The sequence below is a fragment of the Dioscorea cayenensis genome, chromosome 4 (genome assembly GCF_009730915.1).
Source record: "Dioscorea cayenensis subsp. rotundata cultivar TDr96_F1 chromosome 4, TDr96_F1_v2_PseudoChromosome.rev07_lg8_w22 25.fasta, whole genome shotgun sequence".
Classification (NCBI taxonomy): Eukaryota; Viridiplantae; Streptophyta; class Magnoliopsida; order Dioscoreales; family Dioscoreaceae; genus Dioscorea; species Dioscorea cayenensis.
The window spans coordinates 19,144,440-19,168,773 of NC_052474.1; the positions used below are offsets into that span (position 1 = coordinate 19,144,440).

General features: G+C 34.3%; 1 protein-coding gene across 1 annotated transcript; it reads right to left on the reverse strand.

Moving 5' to 3' along the window:
* Positions 1-273: 273 nt before the first annotated feature.
* Positions 274-12,703, reverse strand: LOC120258744 (receptor homology region, transmembrane domain- and RING domain-containing protein 1-like). Its single transcript, XM_039266180.1, has 7 exons — positions 12,662-12,703; positions 12,475-12,544; positions 11,275-11,336; positions 1,795-2,008; positions 1,207-1,361; positions 924-1,152; positions 274-846 (listed from the first exon to the last, which is right to left on the reverse strand). The coding sequence occupies exons 1-7, from the start codon at positions 12,701-12,703 to the stop codon at positions 629-631; spliced, it is 990 nt and encodes a 329-aa protein (XP_039122114.1). The 3' UTR covers positions 274-628.
* Positions 12,704-24,334: the final 11,631 nt, after the last annotated feature.

Below are 24,334 nucleotides of genomic sequence, written 5' to 3' on the forward strand. Positions count from 1 at the left end.
ATAAAATTAAAGAGAAACGGTCTCACATATATCTAACATATTAAGACAAGTACAGCTCATGCTTGTCGACAAAATGGTTGTTATCCTAAAGAATCAAACACAGTAAAGGATTAAGTAATAAAAAAATGCATAAGCTCTATTAAGTTGTGATAAAGATGCTAGAAGAAGTGCCAAAAAAAATTAAGGAGACCAGATACCTGCCGATGACTGCTTCCTGTGGTTTGTATAAAAGAATTTTGATAAATAAAACAGTAATATTCGATATTTACAGCATAAAGAAGAGAATTTTTGGCAAAATTTACAGAATTATGACAGAAAGAAGATCACATTATTCTTCAGTAACAAAAAAATTTTTTCTGCAACATTTCTATCTAGAACAAGAGTTTATGCAAAATTCTGAATGATGCTGATCACAGTGAGAAGATGAAGCCAATGTCTTCGACCCGGCTTTCGTATTATTATCTCTACAGTCATGAACAAATTAAGGAAGGTGAGAGTTTTGAGATGATGCATGTCTGAGGTTTGGCAAACTTCTAAATATAGTACTTGAAAGAGGATTACTGAAGGACAGATAAGAATTCGCTGCAATACTGCTCGACAGAGAATGAATTCAGGAAGATGATGGCAGTCAAGGCAGTATAACTATTTGTATAGGAAGGGCTCCTGTTACCGATGGACAGAATGATGGTAAACTAGATGATAATGGAGATGCAACAGGAGCCGAAAGCAGTGGAGTGTTTTCAGAAGCTGGAGGATTTTTTGTTCTTGTCTTCGCATCTAGTTTGCATATTGGGCAAAATGATCTCCACGCGGTGAGCCATGAATCAACACAACCTGCATGGAACTCTTCGGAAAAATTTTCCAATGAATTGAGTGTTAAATGAGAGTTGAAAAATTAAAGTGAAGCAGACAGAGATACATACTGTGACGACAGGGAAGAACTCTGAGCTTCTCCCCAACATTATAATCATCTAAGCATATAGCGCAGGTGGTTGAAGTGGAATTATCACCTGAAGCTGAGGTGAAAGTCGAAATAGGCATTCTTTTTACTCTTTGTTGGCTCATTACACTGGACACTGGAAGAGGATAAAAAATTGGCATAGCCTTGTCCAGTGTCGATGAATGAAACGCGATGAAGCAGGAATGGTGCAGCTAGAAATGATGGCCAAGAAACCACCCAGTGAGATGATGACGATAACCATACTAAGCAAATGTAAAGTTTTCAGTAATTGGATGAATGCAACAGGCCATGTCTGTATCACCAGCATATTTCTTTAATTCCCCACCAACCAGGTTAGAGACGAAAACAGAGATTATCTCAGTAGGCTCAGTGCTTGCTAGGGTTTCCACCGCTGGAAAGGCTTTAGAAAAGTTCGTTTAGATACCGGCACATTGATTTGATACATGTATGCAAGCAATTCCTACTTAGTTCTTAAAGAATCGACCAAACTATGAAACATCATAGCATCTCTCCATGTTTCAAGGTGAAATTATTGAGTGAATATATATACAGTTATGAACCAAAACACTGCAATCTAAAATGATAAGCATAAAGAGCAGGGATATATATACAAATTGAGGACTGAAAATGAACGAACAGATGTTCACTCCGGTTAAGATTTTCGTGCATTCAATAATTATCGAATGAGATAATGAGCATAATTACTGAAACTCACAATCAATAAAAGAATTTATCGACCAAATTATCTGAAAGACATGCTTGAAAATGATCTCATTTAGCATAAGCTAAATGCTACCTAGAAGTCTAAGAGTGACGGAGGAAAGAAGCATTACCTGAAGGCAGAAAGTAGCCAACGAAATTATTGTAAACAATAGCGGCTTTAAATCCAGCAGTCTGTGCATTGTGTGTTTTTTCATGAAATGAACAGCCACCTCGCATTATAAGCGCAATCGGTGTACTTGAATCATTGGCAACTTTATTTGTCAATTGAGTGCATGCATCAAGAGGTTCGGCTAAATACAAGATCCCCACATACACCGGTTCCAACTAAAGAAGGAGCCGAAAAAATGAGTCAAACTGAATTGGAGCACAAAATGCCATTGCATAAACAAAATTACATGATAATTAGCGCAGGCTCCAAGAACCAATCTGATAGCAAAAATAAATTATCCTTTAATCTCCTAGAAAATCAATGATATGCAAATTAAAACACATCAATTCATCAAAAAAAAATATGTTTGGCCTGAGAAAAAGAAAATGCCATTGCAAGAATTGAAAGAAGTAATGTGCATAAACAAAATCACATGATAATTAATGCAAGTTCCCAAAGCCAATCTGAAACAACAAACATAAACAATATCAGTGATCTGTCAATTAAAAACATCAATTCGTCAAGAAATGTGTTTGGATTGAGAAAAAGAAAATGCCATTGCATGAATGGAACAAAGTAATGTGCATGAACAAAATTACAAGCTAATCAATGTAAGTTCCCGATGCCAACCTGGAACAACAAACATAAGCAAAATAAGTGATATGTAATTTAAAAACGTCAATTTGTCAGAAGAATGTGTTTGGATTGAGAAAATGGCATTGCATGAATGGAAAGAAGGAATGTGCATGAACAAAATCACATGATAAACAATGCAAGTTCCCAAAGCCAATCTGAAACAGCAAACATAAACAAAATCAGTGATATGTAAATTAAAACACATCAATTCGTCTAAGAATGTGTTTGGATTGAGAAAAAGAAAATGCCATTGCATGAATGGAAAGAAGTAATGTGCATGAACAAAATCACATGATAAACAATGCAAGTTTCCGAAGCCAATATGAAACAACCAACATAAACAAAATCAGTGATATGTCAATTAAAACACGTCAATTCGTCCACACATGTGATTGGATTGCCATTGCATGAACGGAAAAAGTAATGTGCATGAACAAAATCACATGATAAACAATGCAAGTTCCCAAAGCCAATCTGAAACACAGACATAAATAAAATCAGTACTGATATGTAAATTAAAAATTTAAAAGACATTAATTCATCAAATGAATATATTTGGATTGAGGAAAACAAAAGCCTTTCTTCAATCCAAACACAGGAAAAATAGAGAAATCTAACGCACAAAAGCACAAACATTGAAACAAGAACTAAAACTTCTATGAAAAAGAGAAGCACAAAACACTCACCGAAGCTCGACTCCTCAGCGGACACTGAAAAGTTCCTTCCTTTCACGAGAACATCCACCGCCGCCGCAAATCCGATAAGAAAATAAACAAAGAAAAACACTAACACCACCAAGCTCCTCCCTTTCATCTCCAAACCAAATAAAAATCACAACTTTAGAGCTAAATCACTTCTAAAACACCCTGAAATCACTAAAAATCATTAACACGAAATGAAGAAACAGTGGGAAACTTTCGCCAAAGGAAAAGACGTTCATTCAAGGATAAGAAAGGAGGCAGCTTTATGACTACGAGAGGATCATCGGTTTCCGTTAGCGAGATCTTTGAAGTATATTGCTTCTCGCTGATGAATTTGGAGTGTGAGTACCTGTGGATAGACTCAAACATTGGAGTAGATAAATCTTGATAATTAATCCATGATCATTAATAATAATTTCTTTAAATAAAAAAAAAACATTGAGGTTTTTACATCCCACCGTTTGGCATTTAGTGAAATTATTTGTCATTTCATGACACGGTTTATGATCTAATTTTACTTCTGTTTTTTTTATAACTTATGATCTCTTATTCCTAAAAAGTAAATTTATCAAATAACTAATACTTTAAGGGGTTGTTTGGTTGTCTGTAAGTGAAATTACATGTAAATAAAATTACCGTGTAAGTGAAAATGTTGCATTTCTATTTACATCAATGCTGTTTGGTTTGTTGTAACTTAAAATGTTGCATTACTTTTAATTTATTTGCTTTGATGTAAGTTAGAAGATATAGTCACCATGTAAGTAGAGGGGGTGAGATTACCCCCAATAAGAGTATTATTATTAATTATTTAATGCATTTAAAAAAAATAATTTAAACTAAAATAATTAATTTAATTTAATTTAATTTAATTTTTAAATTAATTAAATGATTTAATAAAGTATTTATTACATTTAAAAATAATAATCAGAAACTCAAATAACTAAGCCAAATAATAATAAGAAACATAAATAATTAAACACTAACTCTAAATAATTAATTTAACTCTCCCCATCTACTCTTAACACTAATGTAAATTAATTAACTTAATTAACTTAATAATAATTTTATTAAATTAAAAATATATAAAATTCTTTAATTTTATATAACAAAATATTGTTTTAATTAAAATTAAATACAAATTGGTTTATTTTAAATAAAAAAATAAATTTAATAAAATATAAATAAGTATAAGTTTCATTATATTAACAATTGATTACATGTAAGTTTTCATTTTCTTTTAATGCATAATTTGGAGAGTGAAGAATGGTGATTTTAAGTCGAAATGTTTTTTCTTTGTATTTCAACTTACAGACAAAATTTTTGTTATAAGTTAAAATCACGATAAAAAGTCGCATAAAGCTGCATTATACGTAAAAGCCGATTTCACTGAAAGACAAAGCAGTTTTTTACATGTAAAACCAGTTACATTACAGCTAGTTGCAGGTAACCAAACAACCCCTAAGTGGCGTTTGCTTAAATGTAATTTTAAATGTAATGGATTTTCAGTTATAATGTAGTTGTAAATACTTGATTTTCAAAATAAGGTGTAATTGAATCTTGTGTTTGGTTGGAATTACTGTATAATGTTTGCTTTGAAGGATTTGTAAATCTGGAATTGAAAAATAAATATTTGTTTGATTTATTTTGGAGTATGACTACTCAGGTAGTATTACCAATACTTTATTATAAACCAATTTGTTATTATATATTAATTATTAAATATTTATTAATTATTAACTTAAGTATTTATTCTTATGAAATTATTATTATATCTTCAACAACAATTTTTTTTATCATTGCAATTTATTAATAACTATATTATTGTTTATAATTAAATTAATTTTTTATTAACCATAAGATTACCCAATGATCATTTTCTAATGTTATTTGTTATTATTATAGCTAATTTATTATGGCTAAATGTCCATCTCCGGTGAGGAAGAGAAGGTGGTCGTCGGCGTAGGCTGTGGTGGTCAGGGTCTGGCTTGCATAAAACAATAGCAGGAATACCACCCTTGATCTAAACTGGTTTCCAGTACTTATAGTTGGATTGTCAGTCTCTCTATGCACCAATTAATTCCTTCCAATGCTTTAACTTGAAATAGTGCGGTGCGACATCAACAATGAGATTATATATGATATCATTGTGGAATGTATGAGAGTTGAAATCCATGTGGCCACAAATATAATTATGCGGGCCAAAAGACCGAGCCCATGCTGTTTTCCTTGTTTGGCTTGGTCCTTCCAAGATCAAACTTATTGGCCGATCAATATTATCTCTTGAAAAAACCAATCCAAACAAGCCCAAAAAGTTGCTTTCATTCATTACCGTTTATATAAACGGAACTCCTAACAAACACTCCACTTACTCTAACAAACACACGGTCTACTTTCATTGAAGTTATCTTGCATGGTTCCCGAACCAGGGTATTTCCTCGTTCTCCCCTATCACAGCTTAACATGTGTCTCCAGATTACTACTAACCATAACATAAAAAAATAATAATAACATCAAATGGGGGCACGTGCCAGGATGTGATAGGGAAGACCAGAGAATACCCCTTGGTTCTGGAACAAGGCAAGATGACTTCGCTTTCATTCATTACATGGAACGCCTAGCAATCACCCTGCGTGACTCTAACAAACACCGGAGTCCTCATAACTTCACCACAGGTGGAGTTGGTTGTTTATATAAAAAAAAAATTAATTAAATACATGTCCTAATTTAAATCAAAATCAAAATTATAAAATATGTTTATCTTAATTACATGTAGCTAAATCACAATGAAATTAAAATAAATCCCAAGATCAGTCGAGCGTACATATCCCGAGGCGATCTAAAATATTCAAATCCCAAGATCAGCAGAGAGCACATATCTCGAGACGATCTAAATATTCAAAATTCCAGTATCAACCGAGAGCACATATCTCGAGGCGATCCAAAATATCAAATCCCTAAGATCAACCAAGAGTATAGATCTCAAGGCGATCTAAAATATTCAAATATCAAGATCAGCTAAGATCACATATCTCGAGGCGATCTAAAATATTCAAATCCGAAGATCAGCCGAGAGCACATATCTTGAGGAGATCTAAAATATTACAAATCCGTAGATCAGCTCGAGAGCACAAATCTCGAGGAGATCTAAAATATTATAAATCTCAAGATCAGCTGAGAGCACATATCTCGAGGTGATCTAAAATATTCAAATCCGAAGATCAGCCAAGAGCACAGATCTCGAGGAGATCTAAAATATTATAAATCTCAAGATCAGCTGATAGTACATATCTCGAGCTGATCGAAAATATTCAAATCCGAAGATCAGCCAAGAGCACAGATCTTGAGGAGTCTAAAATATTACAAATCCAAGATCAGCCAAGAGCACAGATCTCAAGGCAATTTAAAATATTCAAATTTCAGGATCAGCCGAGAACACATATCTCGAGACGAACCAAAATATTCAAAATCTTACGATCACCCGAGAAGACAAATCTCGAGGCGATCTAAAATATCCTAATCTCAAGATAAGCGAGAGCATATATTTCGAAGCGATCTTAAGCCCAAGATCAGCCATGAATACAAATCACGAGGCAAATATATATGTAATAAATATAATAATTTAAAAAAATTAATTAATTTTTTTAAATCAGATACAAAAATCAAATAAAATAAGATAAAAAATAAATTAAATTAAATATGATTAAAAAAAATATATTTATATAAATTTATAATAAATAAATATAATAATATATATATATATATATATATATATATATATCAAATTAGATAAATATACATATATATAATATTATTATTTTTATTAGTAATAATAGTAATAATAATAATAATATTATTATTATTAATAATAAAATCAAGTCAGATAAAGATAATAAAAATAAAATAAAATAAAATCAGATTATATATATATATGAATAAAAAAATCCAACACAAATAAGGTGCCGTTTGGATCACGGAATAAGAATGGGAATGAAAAGAATGGTAATAGTAATAATAATGGATGGTAGTGGGTATGAAAACTGTGTTTGGTTGGTAAAAAATTTCATTGGGAATGGGAAAAGGAAAAAGAAGTATGTTGTAAAGTTACCATTTTGCCCTAAGTGCAAATCAATAATATTGAAACATTACTTATTTTAAATTTTTTATTAGTGAAATATTTTGAATAATATATATTTTTATTAGTATCTTATATTAAGTAAATAATTTATTTTTATTATGATTTAAATTACTTACTACAAATAACTATTATAAATATTTAGATATTATTGTCCATTTTAATAATTATAATTAAATATGTACGTTAAATAGTTTGTATTATTATTATTGTTGTTGTTGTTGTTGTTATTGTTGTTATTGTTTATTTTAAAAATTAGAATTAAATATATATGTTAAATATGTTGTAATTAAATATTATGGGAGAAGGGCATTAATATCTTTTCCCTGTAATTCCCATCCATTACCCCCAAATTTGGGGTAATGGAGATTAGCCATCTATTGCTTTGAGCAGGGCATCCATTCTCATTCCTTATCTTCCCCAAACATGTGCTTCTCTTAAGATATGTGCTCATTTCCATTCCTGGGTAATCAAAACCCTCATCCAAACTCACACTAAGCCCAAAAAGGCTGGTTCCATTCATTATTGTTTATATAAATGGAACGCCTAACAAAAGCCCCACGTTACTCTAACAAACACGCTGTCTGCTTTCATTCAAGTCATCTCGCCTTGCTCCCGAATCAGGGTATTTCCTGGTTCTTTCTTATTATGGCTTAACACGCGTTTCCAGATTACTGCTAACCATAACATAAAAAAACAAAAAAACATCAAATAGGGGCATGTGCCAGGATGTGATAGGGAAGACCAGAGAATACCCCCTAGTTCTAGAACAAGGCGAGATGATTTCGTTTTCATTCATTACCGTTTATAATGGAACAGCTAACAAACACCCTGAGTGACTCTAACAAATACCTGTGTGACCATGTGGCCACAAATATAATTATGTGGGCCCAAAGACCGATCCTATGCTGTTTTCCCTGTTCGGCTTGATCCTCCTAAGATCAGACTTATTGGCCAATTAATATCATCTCTTAAAAAAGCCAACCCAAATAAACCCAAAAAGCTCGCTTTCATTTATTACCGCTTATATAAATGGAACGCTTAACAAACACCACGCATTACTTTAATAAACACATGCTTTGCTTTCATTGAAGTCATCTCACCTGGTTCCCGAATCAAGGTATTTCCTGGCTGTCCCCTTATCACAGCTTAACATGTGTCTCCAAATTACTGGTAACCATAACATAAAAAATTAATAAGATCAAATGGGGGCACATGCCAGGATGTGATAGGGAAGACCAGAGAATACCCTGGTTCTGGAACAAGGCGAGATGACTTCGCTTTCATTCATTACCGTTTATAATGGGACGCTTAACAAACACCCCGCATGACTCTAACAAACACCTGTGTGATCATGTGGCCACAAATATAATTATGTGGGCCCAAAGACTGAACCCATGCCATTTTCCCTGTTCGGCTCGGTCCTTCCAAGATCAAACTTATTGGCCAATCAATATCATCTATTTAAAAAACCAACCCTCAAACAAGCCCAAAAAGCCTGCTTTTATTCATTACCGTTTATATAAATGGAACGCCTAACAAATACCCCGCGTTACTTTAACAAACACATGGTCTACTTTCATTGAAGCCATCTCGCCTGGTTCCCGAATTAGGGTATTCCTGGTTCCTTATATCACAGCTTGACATGTGTCTCCAGATTATTGCTAACCATAACATAAAAAAATAATAACATCAAATGGGAGCATTTGCCAGGATGTGATAAGGAAGACTAGAGAATACCTTAATTCTGGAACAAGGAGAGATGGCTTCGCTTTCATTCATTACCGTTTATAATAGAACCCCTAACAAACACCCAGTGTGACTCTAACACATACCCGTGTGACCATGTGGCCACAAATATAATTATGTGGGCCCAAAAACGGAGCCCATGCTATTTTCCTTGTTCGACGCTTTCCTTCCAAGATCAGACTTATTGGCCGATCAATATCATCTCTTAAACAAAGCAACCCAAACAAGCCCAAAAAGTCTACTTTCATTAATTACCATTTATATAAACGGAACGCCTAACAAACACCCCTCGATACTCTAACAAACACACGGTCAGCTTTCATTGAAGTCATCTCACCTGGTTCTCAAATCAGGGTTTTTCTTAGTTCTCCCCTATCACAGCTTAACATGTGTCTCCAGATTACTGCTAACCATAACATAAAAAAAATAATAACATCAAATGGTGGCATGTGCCAAGATGTGATAGGGAAGACCAAAGAATACACCTGGTTTCGGAACAAGTCGAGATGACTTCACTTTCATTCATTGCCATTTATAATGGAGCGCCTAACAATCACCAGCGTGACTCTAACAAAAACTAGAGTCCTCACAACTGCACCACAGGCGGAGGTGGCTGTTTAAAAAAAATTTAATTAAATGCATGTCCTCATTTATATCAAAATGAAAATAATAAAATATGTTTTATCTTAATTACATGTAGCCAAATCGCAATGGAATTAGGATAAATCCCACGATCAGCCGAGAGCACATATCTCGAGGCGATTCAAAATATCAAAATCCCAAGATCAGCGAAGAGTACAGATCTCAAGGGGGTCAAAAATATTCAAATATCAAGATCAGGCAAGAGCATATATATCGAGGCGATCAAAAAAATATTCAAATTTGAAGATCAACAAAGAGCACAGATCTCAAGACGATCTAAAATATTCAAATCTCAAGATCAGCAGAGAGCACATATCCTTACACGATAGAAATTATTCAAAATCTCAGTATCAGCCTAGAGCACATATCTCGCGGTGATCCAAAATATTCAAAATAACAAAGATCAGCCTATATCACATATCTCGAGGTGATATAAAATATTCAAAATACCAGGACTAGTCAAGAGCGCATATCTCGAAGCGATCTAAAATATTCAAAATTCCAGTATTAGCAAAGAACACATATCTCGAAGCGATCTAAAATATACTAATCACAAGATAAGCATAGAGCAAATATTTTGAGGCGATCTTAAGCCCAAGATCAGCCATGAATACAAATTACGAGACAAATATATATATATATATATATATATATATATATATAATGAAAACAATCATTTAAAAAAATTAATATAAAAAATTTAAAATCAGACAAGAAAATCAAATCAAATAAAATAAGCTAAAAAATAAAATAAAATAAAGTAAAATAATTTAATTCGGATAATATATATAATAAAATTAATTTAATACGATAAATATATAATAAATAAATATAATAAAATAAAAAAATATATATAAAATATCAAATTTGATAAATATTTATATATATATATATATAATAACATTAATAATAAAATCCTGTCTAATAAAGATAATAAAAAGAAAAAGAAAAATAAATAAAATAAAATTAGATTACATATATATATATAAATGAGTAAAAAAAATCCAACCCAAACAAGCCCAAAAATCCGGCTTTCATTCATTACCGTTTATATAAACGGAAGACACTGCTTACTCTAATAAACACATGGTCTACTTTCATTGAGGTCATCTCGCCTGCTTCTCGAACTAGGGTATTTCTTGGTTCTCCCAAATCACAGCTTAACATGTGTCTCCAGAATACTGCTAAGCATAACATAAAAAAAAATAATAACATCAAATGGGGGCACGTGTCAGGATGTGATAAGGAAGACTAGAGAATACCAAAGTTTTGGAACAAGGCGACATGACTTTGCTTTCATTCATTATAGTTTATAATGAAACGCCTAATAATCATCCCGCGTGACTCTAACAAACACTGGAGTCCTCGTAACTGCACCACAAGCGGAGGTGGTTGTTTATAAAAAAAATTAATTAAATACATGTCCTAATTTAAATCAAAATCAAAATTAGAAAATATGTTTATCTTAATTACATGCAGCCAAATCGCAATGGAATTAGGATAAATAACAATACAAGCAAAGTGCACATATCTCGAGGCAATCTAAAATATTCTAATCCCAAGATCAGTCGAGAAGACATACCTTAAGCTGTTTGAAAATATTCAAAATCCCAAGATCAGCCAAGTCATAGGTCTCAAGGGAATCTAAAATATTCAAATATCAAGATCAGACAAAAGCACATATCTCGAGTATATCTAAAATATTCCAAATCCAAAGATCAGTCCAGAGCACATATCTCAAGGCAATCAAAAATATTAAAATATCAAGATCAGCTAAGAGCACATATCTCAAGGCAATCTAAAATATTCAAATCCAAAGATTAGCCGAGAGCACGTACGCCAAAGCAATTTAAAATATTCAAAATCCTAAGATCAACCAAGAGCACATATCTCAAGGTGATCTAAAATATTCAAATATCATGATCAGCTAAGAGCATATATCTCAAGGCGATCTAAAATATTCAAATATGAAGATCAGCTGTGAGCACATATCTCGAGGCGATCTAAAATATTATAAATACTAAGATCAGCCCAGAGCACAGATCTCAAGTCGATCCAAAATATTCAAATCTCAGGATCAGCAGAGAGAATATATCTCGAGGCGATCTAAAATTTTCAAAGTACCAAAGATCAGTCGATAGCACATATCCCGAGTCGATCTAAAATATTCAACATTCCAGGATGAGCCGAGAGCACATATTTTGAGGTGATCCAAAATACCCAAATGTCAAGATCAGCCGAGAGCACAGATTTCGAGGAGTTTTAAAATATCCTAATCCGAAGATCAACAGAGAGCATATATCTTGAGGAGATCTTAAGCCAAAGATCAGCCATGATACAAATCACGAGGCAAATATATATATATAATAAATTTAATTATCTAAAAAATTAATTAAAAATCAAATTTTAAATCAGGTAAAAATCAAATCAAATAAAATATGAGAAAAAAAATAAAATCAAATAAATCAAATCGATAAAAAAATATATATAATAAAATAAATTAAATATGATAAATATATTTAGATATATATATAAAATAATAATAAATAAATATAATAATATAATATATATATATCAAATTTGATATATATATATATATAATAGTAATAATAATAATATTAATAAGAAAATCAAGTCAGATAAAGATAATAAAAATCAAATCAAATTAAATTATATATAAATATATAAATATAAATGAACAAACAAAATCCACTACAACACAATCCCAAATAGCCTACTTTCATTTATTATCCTTTATATAATCAGAACGCCTAACAAATACCCCACGTTACTCTAACAAACAAGCGGTCTGCTTTCATTGAAGTCATCTCGTCTGGTTCTCGAACCAGGACCTGGTTCTCCAATATCAAGGCTTAACATGTGTCTCTAGATTGCTGCTAACCATAACATAAAAAAAATAATAACATCAAATTGGTTGTCAGGTTGTGATAGGGAAGACAAGAGAATACCCTGATTCTGGAACCATGCGAGACGACTTTGCTTTCATTCATTACCGTTTATAAGGGAACACCTAAGAAACACCCTGCGTGACTCTAACAAACACCCGCGTGACCATGTGGCAACAAATATAATTATGTGGGCCCAAAGACCGAGCCCATGCTATTTTCCCTGTTCGGCTCGGTCCTTCCAAGATCAGATTTATTGGCCGATCAATATCATCTCTTAAAAAAGCCAACCCAAACAAACCCAAAAAGCCTATTTTCATTCATTACAGTTTATATAAACATAACACCTAACAAACACCACATGTTACTCTAACAAACACACGGTTTGCTTTCATTTAAGTCAAAGCGCATTGTTCCCAAATCAGGGTATTTCCTGGTTCTCCCCTATCACGGCTTAACATGTGTCTCCAAAGTTCTGCTAGCCATAACATAAAAAAATTATAAGATCAAATGGGGGCACGTGCCAGGATGTGATAGGAAATACCAGAGAATATCCTTGTCATCGAATAAGGCGAGATGACTTCATTTTCATTCATTACCATTTATAATGGAACGCCTAACAAACACTCGTGTGACCATGTGGCCACAAATATAATTATGTGGCCCCAAAGACCGAGCCCATGCTGTTTTACGTGTTCAACTCGGTCCTTCCAAGATCAGACTTATTGGCCGATCAATATCATCTCTTAAAAAAGCCAACCCAAACAAGCCAAAAAAGCCTGTTTTCATTCATTACCGTTTAGATAAATGGAACACCTAACAAACACCACACGTTACTCTAACAAACACACGGTCTGCTTTCATTTAAGTCATCGAGCCTTGTTCCCGAATCACAGTATTTCCTAGTTCTCCCTTATCACTGCTTAACATGTGTCTCCAGAGTACTGCTAACCATAACATAAAAAATTAATAACATCAAATGGGGGAACGTGCCAAGATGTGATATGGAAGACCATAGGTTATCCTTGTTCTGGAACAAGGCAAGATGACTTCACTTTCATTCTTTACTGCTATAATGGAACGCCTAACAAACACCCCGTGTGACTCTAACAAACACCCGTGTGACCATGTTCCACAAATATAATTATGTGGGCCCAAAGACTGAGCCCATGATGTTTTCCTTATTCGGCTCGGTCCTTTCAAGATCAAACTTATTGGCCGATCAATATCATCTCTTAAAAAAACTAATCCAAACAAGCCAAAAAAGTCTGCTTTCATTCACTACCATCTATATAAATTCAACACCTAACAAACACCATGCGTTACTCTAACAAACACACAGTCTGCTTTCATTGAAGTCATCGCGCCTGGTTCCCAAATCAGGGTATTTCTTGGTTCTTCCCTATCACGGCTTAACATGTGTCTCCAGAGTATTGCTAACCATAAGATAAAAAATAATAACAATAAATGGGGGCACGTGCCAGGATGTGATATGCAAGACCAGAGAATACCCTTGTTCTGGAATAAGGCGAGATGACTTCACTTTCATTCATTACCATTTATAATGGAATGCCTAACAAACACCCCGGGTGACTCTAACAAACACCTGTGTGACCATGTGGACACAAATATAATTATGTGGGCCCAAAGACTGAGCCCATGCTATTTTCCCAGTTCGGCTCGGTCCTTAGAAAATTAGATTTATTGGTCGATCAATATAATCTCTTAAAAACCAACCCTAACAAGCCAAAAAAGTCAACTTTCATTCATTACCGTTTATATAAATGGAACGCCTAATAAACACCACACGTTTGTCTAACAAACATACGGTCTACTTTCATTAAAGTCATCTCGTCTGGTTCCCGAATCATGGTATTTTTTGGTTCTCCCCTATCACGGCTAACCATAAGATAAAAAATAATAACATCAAATAGTGGCACGTGCTAGTATGTGATTTGCAAGACCAGAGAATACCCTTGTTCTGGAATAAGGTGAGATGACTTCCCTTTCATTCAGTACCATTTATAATGGAATGCCTAACAAACACCCGTGTGAAAAATTTGATATATATATATATATATGTATAAATACCAAATTCGATAAATGTGTATTATATAATAATATTAATAATAAAATCATGTATGATAAAGATAATAAAAATAAAAAGAAAAATAAAATAAAATAAAGTTAGATAATATATATATATATATGAATAAAAAAAATCCAACCCAAACAACCCTAAAAAGCCGGCTTTTATTCATTACCTTTTATATAAACAGAACGCCTAACAAACACCACGCATTACTCTAACAAACACATGGTTTGCTTTCATTTAAGTCAAAGTGGTTGGTTCCCGAATCAATGTATTTCTTGGTTCTATCCTATCACGGCTTAACATGTGTCTCTAGAGTACTGCTAACCATAACATAAAAAAAAAAATAAGATCAAATGGAGGCACGTGCCAGGATGTGATAGTGAATACCAGAGAATACCCTTGTTTTAGAATAAGGCGAGATGCCTTTCGCTTTCATTCATTACCGTTTATAATGGAAACGCCTAACCAACACCGCGTGTGACTCTAACAAACACCCGTGTGACCATGTGACCACAAATATAATTTTGTGGGCCCAAAGACTGAGTCCATGGTGTTTTCCTTGTCCGGCTCGGTCCTTCCAAGATTAAACTTATTGGCCGATCAATATCATCTCTTAAAAAAACCAACCCAAACAAGCCAAAAAATTCTGCTTTCATTCATTACCGTTTATATAAATGGAACACATAACAAACACCACGTGTTACTCTAACAGATACAAGGTCTGCTTTCATTTAAGTCATCGCCCTTGGTTCCCAAATCAGGGTATTTCCTGGTTCTCACCTATTACGGCATGACATGTGTCTCCAGAGTACTGCTAACCATAACATAAAAAAATAATAAGATCAAATGGGGGCACGTATCAGGATGTGATATGGAAGACCAGAGAATACCAATGTTTAGTAACAAGGCGAGATGACTTCACTTCCATTCATTACCATTTATAATGGAATGCCTAACAAACACTCGCTTGACTCTAACAAACACCCATGTGAAAATGTGGCCACAAATATAATTATGCGGGTCCAAAGACCGAGCCCATGCTATTTTCCGTGTTTGGCATGGTCCTTCCAATATTAGAGTTATTAGCCGATCAATATAATCTCTTAAAGAAACCAACACAAACAAGCCAAAAAAGTTTGCTTTCATTTATTACTGATTATATAAACCATACGCCTAACAAACACCCCGCGTTTCTCTAACAAACATGCGGTTTGCTTTCTTTAAAGTCATCTTGCTTAATTCCACAATCAAGGTATTTCTTAGTCCTCACCTATCACAGCTTGACATGTGTCTCCAGATTACTGCTAACCATAACATAAAATAATAATAACATCAAATGGGGACACGTGCCAGGATGTGATAGGGAAGACAGAGAATGCCCTAGTTCTGGAACAAGACGAGATCACTTTGGTTTCATTCATTACCATTTATTATCAAACGCCTAACAAACACCCCACGTGACTCTACCAAACACCAGTGTGACCGTGTGGCCAAAAATATAATTATGTTGGTCCAAAGACCGAGCCCATGCTGTTTTACCAGTTCCGCTTGGTCCTTCTACGGTTAGACTTATTAGCCGATCAATATGATCTCTTAAATAAACCAACCCAAACAAGCCAAAAAATTCTGCTTTTACTCATTACCTTTTATATAAACAGAACGCCAAACAAACATCGTGCATTACTCTAACAAACACACAGTCTACTTTCATTAAAGTCATCTCGCCTGGTTCCCGAATAAGGGTATTTCTTGGTTCTCCCCTATCACGGCTTAACATGTGTCTCCAAAGTACTGCTAACCATAACATAAAAAAATAATCATATCAAATGGGGGCACGTGCCAGGATGTGATATGGAAGACCATTGAATACCCTTGTTCTGGAACAAGGCAAGATGACATCACTTTCATTCATTACCGTTTATAATGGAATGCTTAACAAACACCCCGCGTGACTTTAACAAACACTCATGTGAATATGCGACCAAAAATATAATTATGTGTGCCCAAAGACCGCGCCCGTGCTGCATTCCCACTTTGGCTCGGTTCTTCCAAGATCAAACTTATTAGCCAATCGATATCATCTCTTAATTAAACCATCCCAAACAAGTCCAAAAACTCTGCTTTTCATTCATTACCCTTTATATAAACGGAACGCTTAACAAACACCACAGTCTGCTTTCATTGAAGTCATCTCTCCTGGTTCTCGAATCAGGGTATTTCCTGGTTCTCCCCTATCACAGCTTCACATGTGTCTCCATATTACTGCTAAATATAACATAAAAAAATAATAACATCAAATGGGGCATTTGCCAAGATGTGATATAGAAGACCATAGAATACCCTTGTTATGGAACAAGGCGAGATGGCTTCGATTTTATTCATTACCATTTATAATGGAACACCTAACATACACCTCGCGTGACTCTGACAAACACCCGTGTGACCATGTGGCCACAAATATAAATATGTGGGCCCAAAAATTGAGCCCATGCCATTTTCCATGTTCGGCTCAAATCCTTCTAAGATCAGACTTATTGGCCGATCAATATCATCTCTTAAAATAGCCAACCAAAACAAGCCCAAAAAGCCTGCTTTCATACATTACTGTTTATATAAACGGAACGCCTAACAAACACCCCACGTTACCCTAACAAACACAGCCTGCTTTCATTGAAGTTATCTCACCTAGTTCAAGAATCAAGGTATTTCTTGGTTCTCCCCTATCACAGCTTAACATGTGTCTCCAGATTACTGCTAATCATAACATAAAAAAATCATAACATCAAATGGGGGCATGTGCGAGGATGTGAGAGGGAAGACTAGAGAATAACCTGGTTCTGGAACAAGACGAGATAACTTCACTTTCATTCATTACCGTTTATAATGGAGCGCCTAACAAATACCCCACGTGACTCTAACAAACACCTGTGTGACCACATTGCCACCAATATAATTATGTGGGCCCAAAGACCGAACCCATAATGTTTTCCCTATTAGGCTCGGTCCTTCCAAGATCATACTTATTGGCCGATCAATATAATCACTTTAAAAAACCAACCCAAACAAGCACAAAAAATCTATTTTCATTCTTTACAATTTATATAAACTGGAACGGCTATCAAACACCCTATGTTGCTTTAACAAACAGACGGTCTGCTTTCATTGAAGTCATCTCGCCTGGTTCCCGAATCTGGGTATTTCCTGGTTCTTCCCCTATCAGAGCTTAAAATCTATCTCCAGATTACTGCTAACCATAACATAAAATAATAATCATATCAAATGGAGGCACATGCCAAGATTTCATAGGGAAGACAAGAGAATACTTTGGTTCTGGAACAAGGCAAGATGACTTCGATTTCATTCTTTACTGTTTATAATAGAATGCCTTACAAACACCCTACGTGACTCTAACAAACAACCGCGTGACCACATGCCCACAAATATAATTATGTGGGCTCAAAGACCAAGTACATGCGTTTTTCCTCTTTAGCTCGGTAATTCTAAGGTCAAACTTATTGGCAGATCAATATCATCTCTTAAAAAAACCAACCCAAACAAGCCCAAAGAGTCTGCTTTCATTCATTACCGTTTATATAAACGAAACAACTAACAAACACCTCGTGTTACTCTAACAAACACACGGTCTACTTTCATTGAAGTCATCTCGCCTGGTTACCGAATCAAGGTTTTTCCTGGTTTTCCCCTATCATAGCTTAACATGTGTCTCCAGATTACTGCTAACCATAACATAAGAAAATAATAACATCAAATGGGGGCACGTGCCAAGATGTAATAGGGACGAATAGAGAATACCAGAGTCCTTATAAATCCCAAGATCAGCCGAGCACACAGATCTCAATTCAATCTAAAATATTCTAATCCCAAGGTCAGCACAGAGCACATATCTCGAGGCGATTTAAAATATTCAAATCCAAGATTAGCCAAGAGCAAATATCTCGAGGCAATCTAAAATATACAAAATCCCACGATCAGTGCATAGATCTTAAGGGGATCTAAAATATTCAGATATCAAGATCAGCCAAGAGCACATATCTCGAGGTGATTTAAAATATTCAAATCCCAAGATTAGACAAGAGCACATATCTCTAGGCGATCTAAAATATTAAAAATCCTAAGATCAAACAAGAGCACAAATCTCAAGTTGATCTAAAATATTCAAATATCAAGATCAACAAAAAGCACATATATGAAGGAAATCTAAAATGTTTCAAATCACAAGATCAGCTAAAAGCACATGTCTCGAGGTGATGTAAAATATTCAAATCCTAAGATTAGACAAGAGCACATATTTCGAGGCGATATAAAATATTCAAAAGCTCAAGACCAACCAAGAACATAGATCTCAAGTTAATGTAAAATATTCAAATATCAAGATCCCAAGTCCAGCCAAGAGCAAAGATCTCAAGCCGATCTAAAATATAATAATCTGAAGATCAGCCTCGAGTATATATCTTGAGGCTGATCTTAAGATCAAGATCAGCCATAAATACAAATCACGAGGCAAAAAAAATATAATAAATATAATTATTTAAAAAAAATAATTAAAAATAAATTTTAAATCAGATAAAAAATCAAATCAAATCAAATAAGATAAAATAAAATAAATCAAATTGGGTAAATATATATATATATTAACCATATTAATAATATTAATAACAAAATCAACTCAGATAAAGATAATAAAAATAAAAATAATAATAAAATAAAATCTGATTATATATATAAATGAATAAAAAAATGCGACACAAATATGCCCAAAAAGCCTGCTTTCGTTCATTACCGTTTATATGAACGGAACGTCTAACTAATCCCCCACGTTACTCTAACAAACACGCGGTCTCCTTTTATTGAAGTCATCTCGCCTGGTTCCCGAACTAGGGTATTTCTGGTTCTCCCCTATCAACACTTGACATGTGTCTCGAGATTACTGCTAACCATAAAATAAAAAAAATAATAACATTAAATGGGGGCATGTATCTCGAGGCGATCTAAAATATTCAAAATCCCAAGATCAACCAAGAGCGCAAATCTCAAGGTGGCCTAAAATATTCAAATATCAAGATCAGCCTAATAGCACATATCTCAAGGCGATCTAAAATATTTCCAAATCTCAAAATTAGCCAAGACCACAGATCTCAAGACGATATAAAATATTTAAATCTTAGGATCAGCTGAGAGCACATATCCCTACATAATCCAAAATATTTAAAATCTTGGTATCAGCCGAGAGCACATATCTCGAGGCAATCCAAAATATTCAAAATACCAGGATCAGCCGAGAGCACATATCTCAAGTGATCTAAAATATTTAAAATTCCAGTATCAGCTGAGAGTACATATTTCGAGACGATCCAAATCACCCAAATCTCAATGCGATCTAAAATATACTAATCTCAAGATAAGCCGAGAGTATATATTTCGAGGCGATCTTAAGCCTAAGATTAGAAATGAATACAAATCACGAAGCAAATATATATAATAAAAATAATAATTTAAAAAAATTAATTAAAAAAATTAAACCAGACAAAAAAATCAAATCAAATAAAATAAACAAAATAATAAAATAAAATAAAATAATATAATATAATATAGGTATAATACCTTAATCAGTCCCTCTACTTTTCTCTCTCTTCCCTTTTACTTCCTCTACTCAGAAATGCTCCCAAGTAGTCCTTCTACTCTTGAAAATGGGCCCATTTAGTCTTTCTGCTCTTAGTTTCTTCCCAACTAGCCCCTATACTGTTGAAAATAGAGGGACTAGCTGGGTCATTTTCAAGAATGGAGGGATTAAGTGGGTCTATTTTTAAAAGTAGAGGGACTAGTTGGGAGCATTTCTGAGTAGATGGACTAAAACGGAAGAGAGAGAAAAATAAAGGGATCAATTCGGGTATTATACCTAACATAATTCAAATTGCATTATATATATACAATAAAATAAATTTAATATGATAATATATATATATAATAAATATAATAAAATTTATTAAAAAAAAATTAAATACAAGTCCTAATTTAAATCAAAATCAAAATTATAAAAATGTTTATCTTAATTGCATGCAGTCAAATCACAATGGAATTAGGATACATAACAATATCAGCCGAGCACACATCTCGAGGCGCTCTAAAATATTCAAATCCCAAGATCAGCCGAGAGCACCTATCTCAAGGTGATCTAAAATATTCAAAATTCCAGGATCAGACGATAGCACATATCTCGAGGTGTTTCAAAATATCAAAATAAAAGATCATCCAAGCGTACAAGGCGATCTAAATTATTCAAATATTAAGATCAGCTAAGAGCACATATCTCGAGGCGATCTAAAATATTCAAATTTGAAGATCAGCTGAGAGCATATATCTCGAGTTGATCTAAAATATTCCAAATCCCAAGATCAGCCCGGAGCACATATCTCAAGGCAATCTAAAATATTAAAATATCAAGATCAACTAAGAGCACATATCTCAAGGCGATATAAAATATTCAAAATCCCAAGATCAACCAAGAGCATAGATCTCAAGGTGATCTAAAATATTCAAATATCAAGATCAACCAAGAGCACATATCTCGAGGTGATCTAAAATATTCAAATATGAAGATCAGCCGTGAGCACATATCTCGAAGCGATCTAAAATATTCAAAACCCCAAGATCAGTCCAGAGAACAGATCTCAAGGAGATCTAAAATATCCAAATCTCATGATCAGCCGAGAGCTCATATCTACACAATGCAAAATATTCAAAATCTCAAGATCAGCCAAGAGCACATATCTTGAGGTGATCTAAAATATTAAAAATACCAAAGATACAGCCGATAACACATATCTCGAGGTGATCTAAAATGTTCAACATTCTGAGATGAGCCAAGAGCACATATCTTAAGGCGATCCAAAATACCAAAATCTCAAGATCAGCCGTGAGCACAAATCTCGAGTCAATCTAAAATATCCTAATCTCAAGATCAATCGAGAGCATATATCTTGAGGCGATCTTAAGCCCAAGATTAGCCATGAATACAAATCACGAGGCAAATATATATATAACAAATAAAATTATTTAAAAATTTAATTAAAAATAAATTTTAAATCAGGCAAAAAATCAAATCAAATAAAATAAGATAAAAATAAAATATAATATAATAAAATAAATGAAATATATATATATATATATATATATATATAAATGAATAAACAAAATCCACTCCAAACAAGCCCAAAAAGCCTACTATCATTCATTATCTTTTATATAAACGGAACGCCTAACAAACGCCTATATTACTCTAACAAACATTCAGTCTGCTTTCATTGAAGTCATCTCGCATAGTTCCCAAACCAAGAAATTTCCTGGTTCTCCCCTATCACGGCTAAACATATTTCTCCAAATTGCTGCTAACTATAACATAAAAAAAATAATAACATCAAATGGGGGCACGTGTCAGGTTGTGATAGGGAAGACCAGAGAATACCCTGATTCTGGAACAAGGCTAGATAACTTCGCTTTCATTCATTATTGTTTATAATGGAACGCCTAATAAACACCCCTCGTGACTCTAAAAAACACTAGTGTGACCATGTGGCCACACATATAATTATGTGGACCCAAAGACTGAGCCCATGCCGTTTTCCCTGTTGGCTGGGTCCTTCCAAGATCAGATTTAATGGCCAATCAATATCCTCTCTTAAAAAAACCAACCCAAACAAGCCCAAAAAGTCTGCTTTCATTGATTACTGTATATACAAACCGAACACCTAATAAACACCACACGTTACTCTAACAAACACACAGTCTGCTATCATTGAAGTTATCTCGCCTGGTTTCTGAATTAGGGTATTTCCTGGTTCTCCCCTATCACGGCTTAACATGTGTCTCCAGAGTACTGCTAACCATAACATAAAAAATATAACATCAAATGGGGGCACATGCAAGGATATGATATGGAAGACTAAAGGTTACCCTTGTTTTGGAATAAGGCGAGATGATTTCGATTTTCATTCTTTACTGTTTATAATGGAACACCTACCAAACACCCCGCATGACTCTAACAAACAACCCGTGTGATCATGTGGCCACAAATATAATTATATGGGACCAAAGACTGAGCCCATGCTATTTTCCTTGTTCGGCTCGGTCCTTCCAAGATCAGACTTATTGGCCGATCAATATTATCTCTTAAAAAAAACCAACCCAAACAAGCCAAAAAGTCTGCTTTCATTCATTATCATTTATATAAACAGAACGCCTAACAAACACTCTGTGTTACTCTAACAAACTAATGGTCTGCTTTCATTGAAGTCATTTGGCCCGGTTCCCGAATCAGGGATATTTCTTGGTTCTCCCCTATCACAGCATAACATGTGTCTCTAGATTACTACTAACCATAACATAAAAAAAATAATAACATCAAATGGGGGCACATGCCAGGATGTGATAGGGAAGACAAGAGAATGCCCTTATTTAGGAAAGGCAAGATGACTTCGCTTTCATTCATTACCGTTTATAGTGGAATGTCTAACAAACACCCTGCGTGACTCTAACAAACAACCGTGTGACCATGTGGACCCAAAGACTGAGCCCATGCTGTTTCTCCTATTCGGCTCAGTCCTTCCAAGATTAGACTTATTGGCCGATCAATATCATCTCTTAAAAAAACCAAATCAAACAATCCCAAAAAGTCGGCTTTCATTCATTACCATTTATATAAACGGAACGCCTAACATGCACCCCGCGTTACTCTAACAAACACACCGTCTGCTTTCATTGAAGTCATCTCGCCTGGTTCCCGAACGAGGGTATTTCCTAGTTCTCTCCTATCACAGCTTGACATGTGTCTCCAAATTACTGCTAACCATAACATAAAAAAAAAATTATAACATCAAATGGGGGCAGGTGCCAGGATGTGATAGGGAACACCAAAGAATACCCTGGTTCTGGAACCATGTGAGATAACTTCGCTTTTATTCATTACCTTTTATAATGGAACGCCTAACAAATACCCCGCGTGACTCTAACAAACACCTGTGTGACCTTGTGGCCACAAATATAAATATGTGGGCCCAAAGACTGAGCCCATGCAATTCTCAATCCTTCCAATATCAGACTTATTGGTCGATCAATATCATCTCTTAAAATAGCCAACCCAAACAAGCCCTAAAAGCCTACTTTCATTCATTACCATTTATATAAATGGAACGCCTAACAAACACCCGCATTACTCTAACAAACACACGGTCTGCTTTCATTAAGGTCATCTCGCCTGGTTCCCGAACCAGGGTATATTCTAGTTCTCTCCTATCAAAGCTTGACATTTGTCTCCAGATTACTAGTAACCATAACATAAAAAAAATAATAATATCAAATGGGGGCACGTGCTAGGATGTGATAGGGAAGACTAGAGAATACCCTGGTTTTAGGAACAAGGCGAGATGACTTCACTTTCATTCATTACCATTTATAATGGAACTCTTAACAAACACCCCGTGTGACTCTAACAAACACCCGTGTGACTAAGGGCGGCTCTTGTACATATTTCTCAAACAAAAAGAACCAATATGAAGAATCACCAACTTTAGCACAATCAAAATCACAAGAATTCAAAGAGGACAGAAACCCACAAGTTCAGCAAA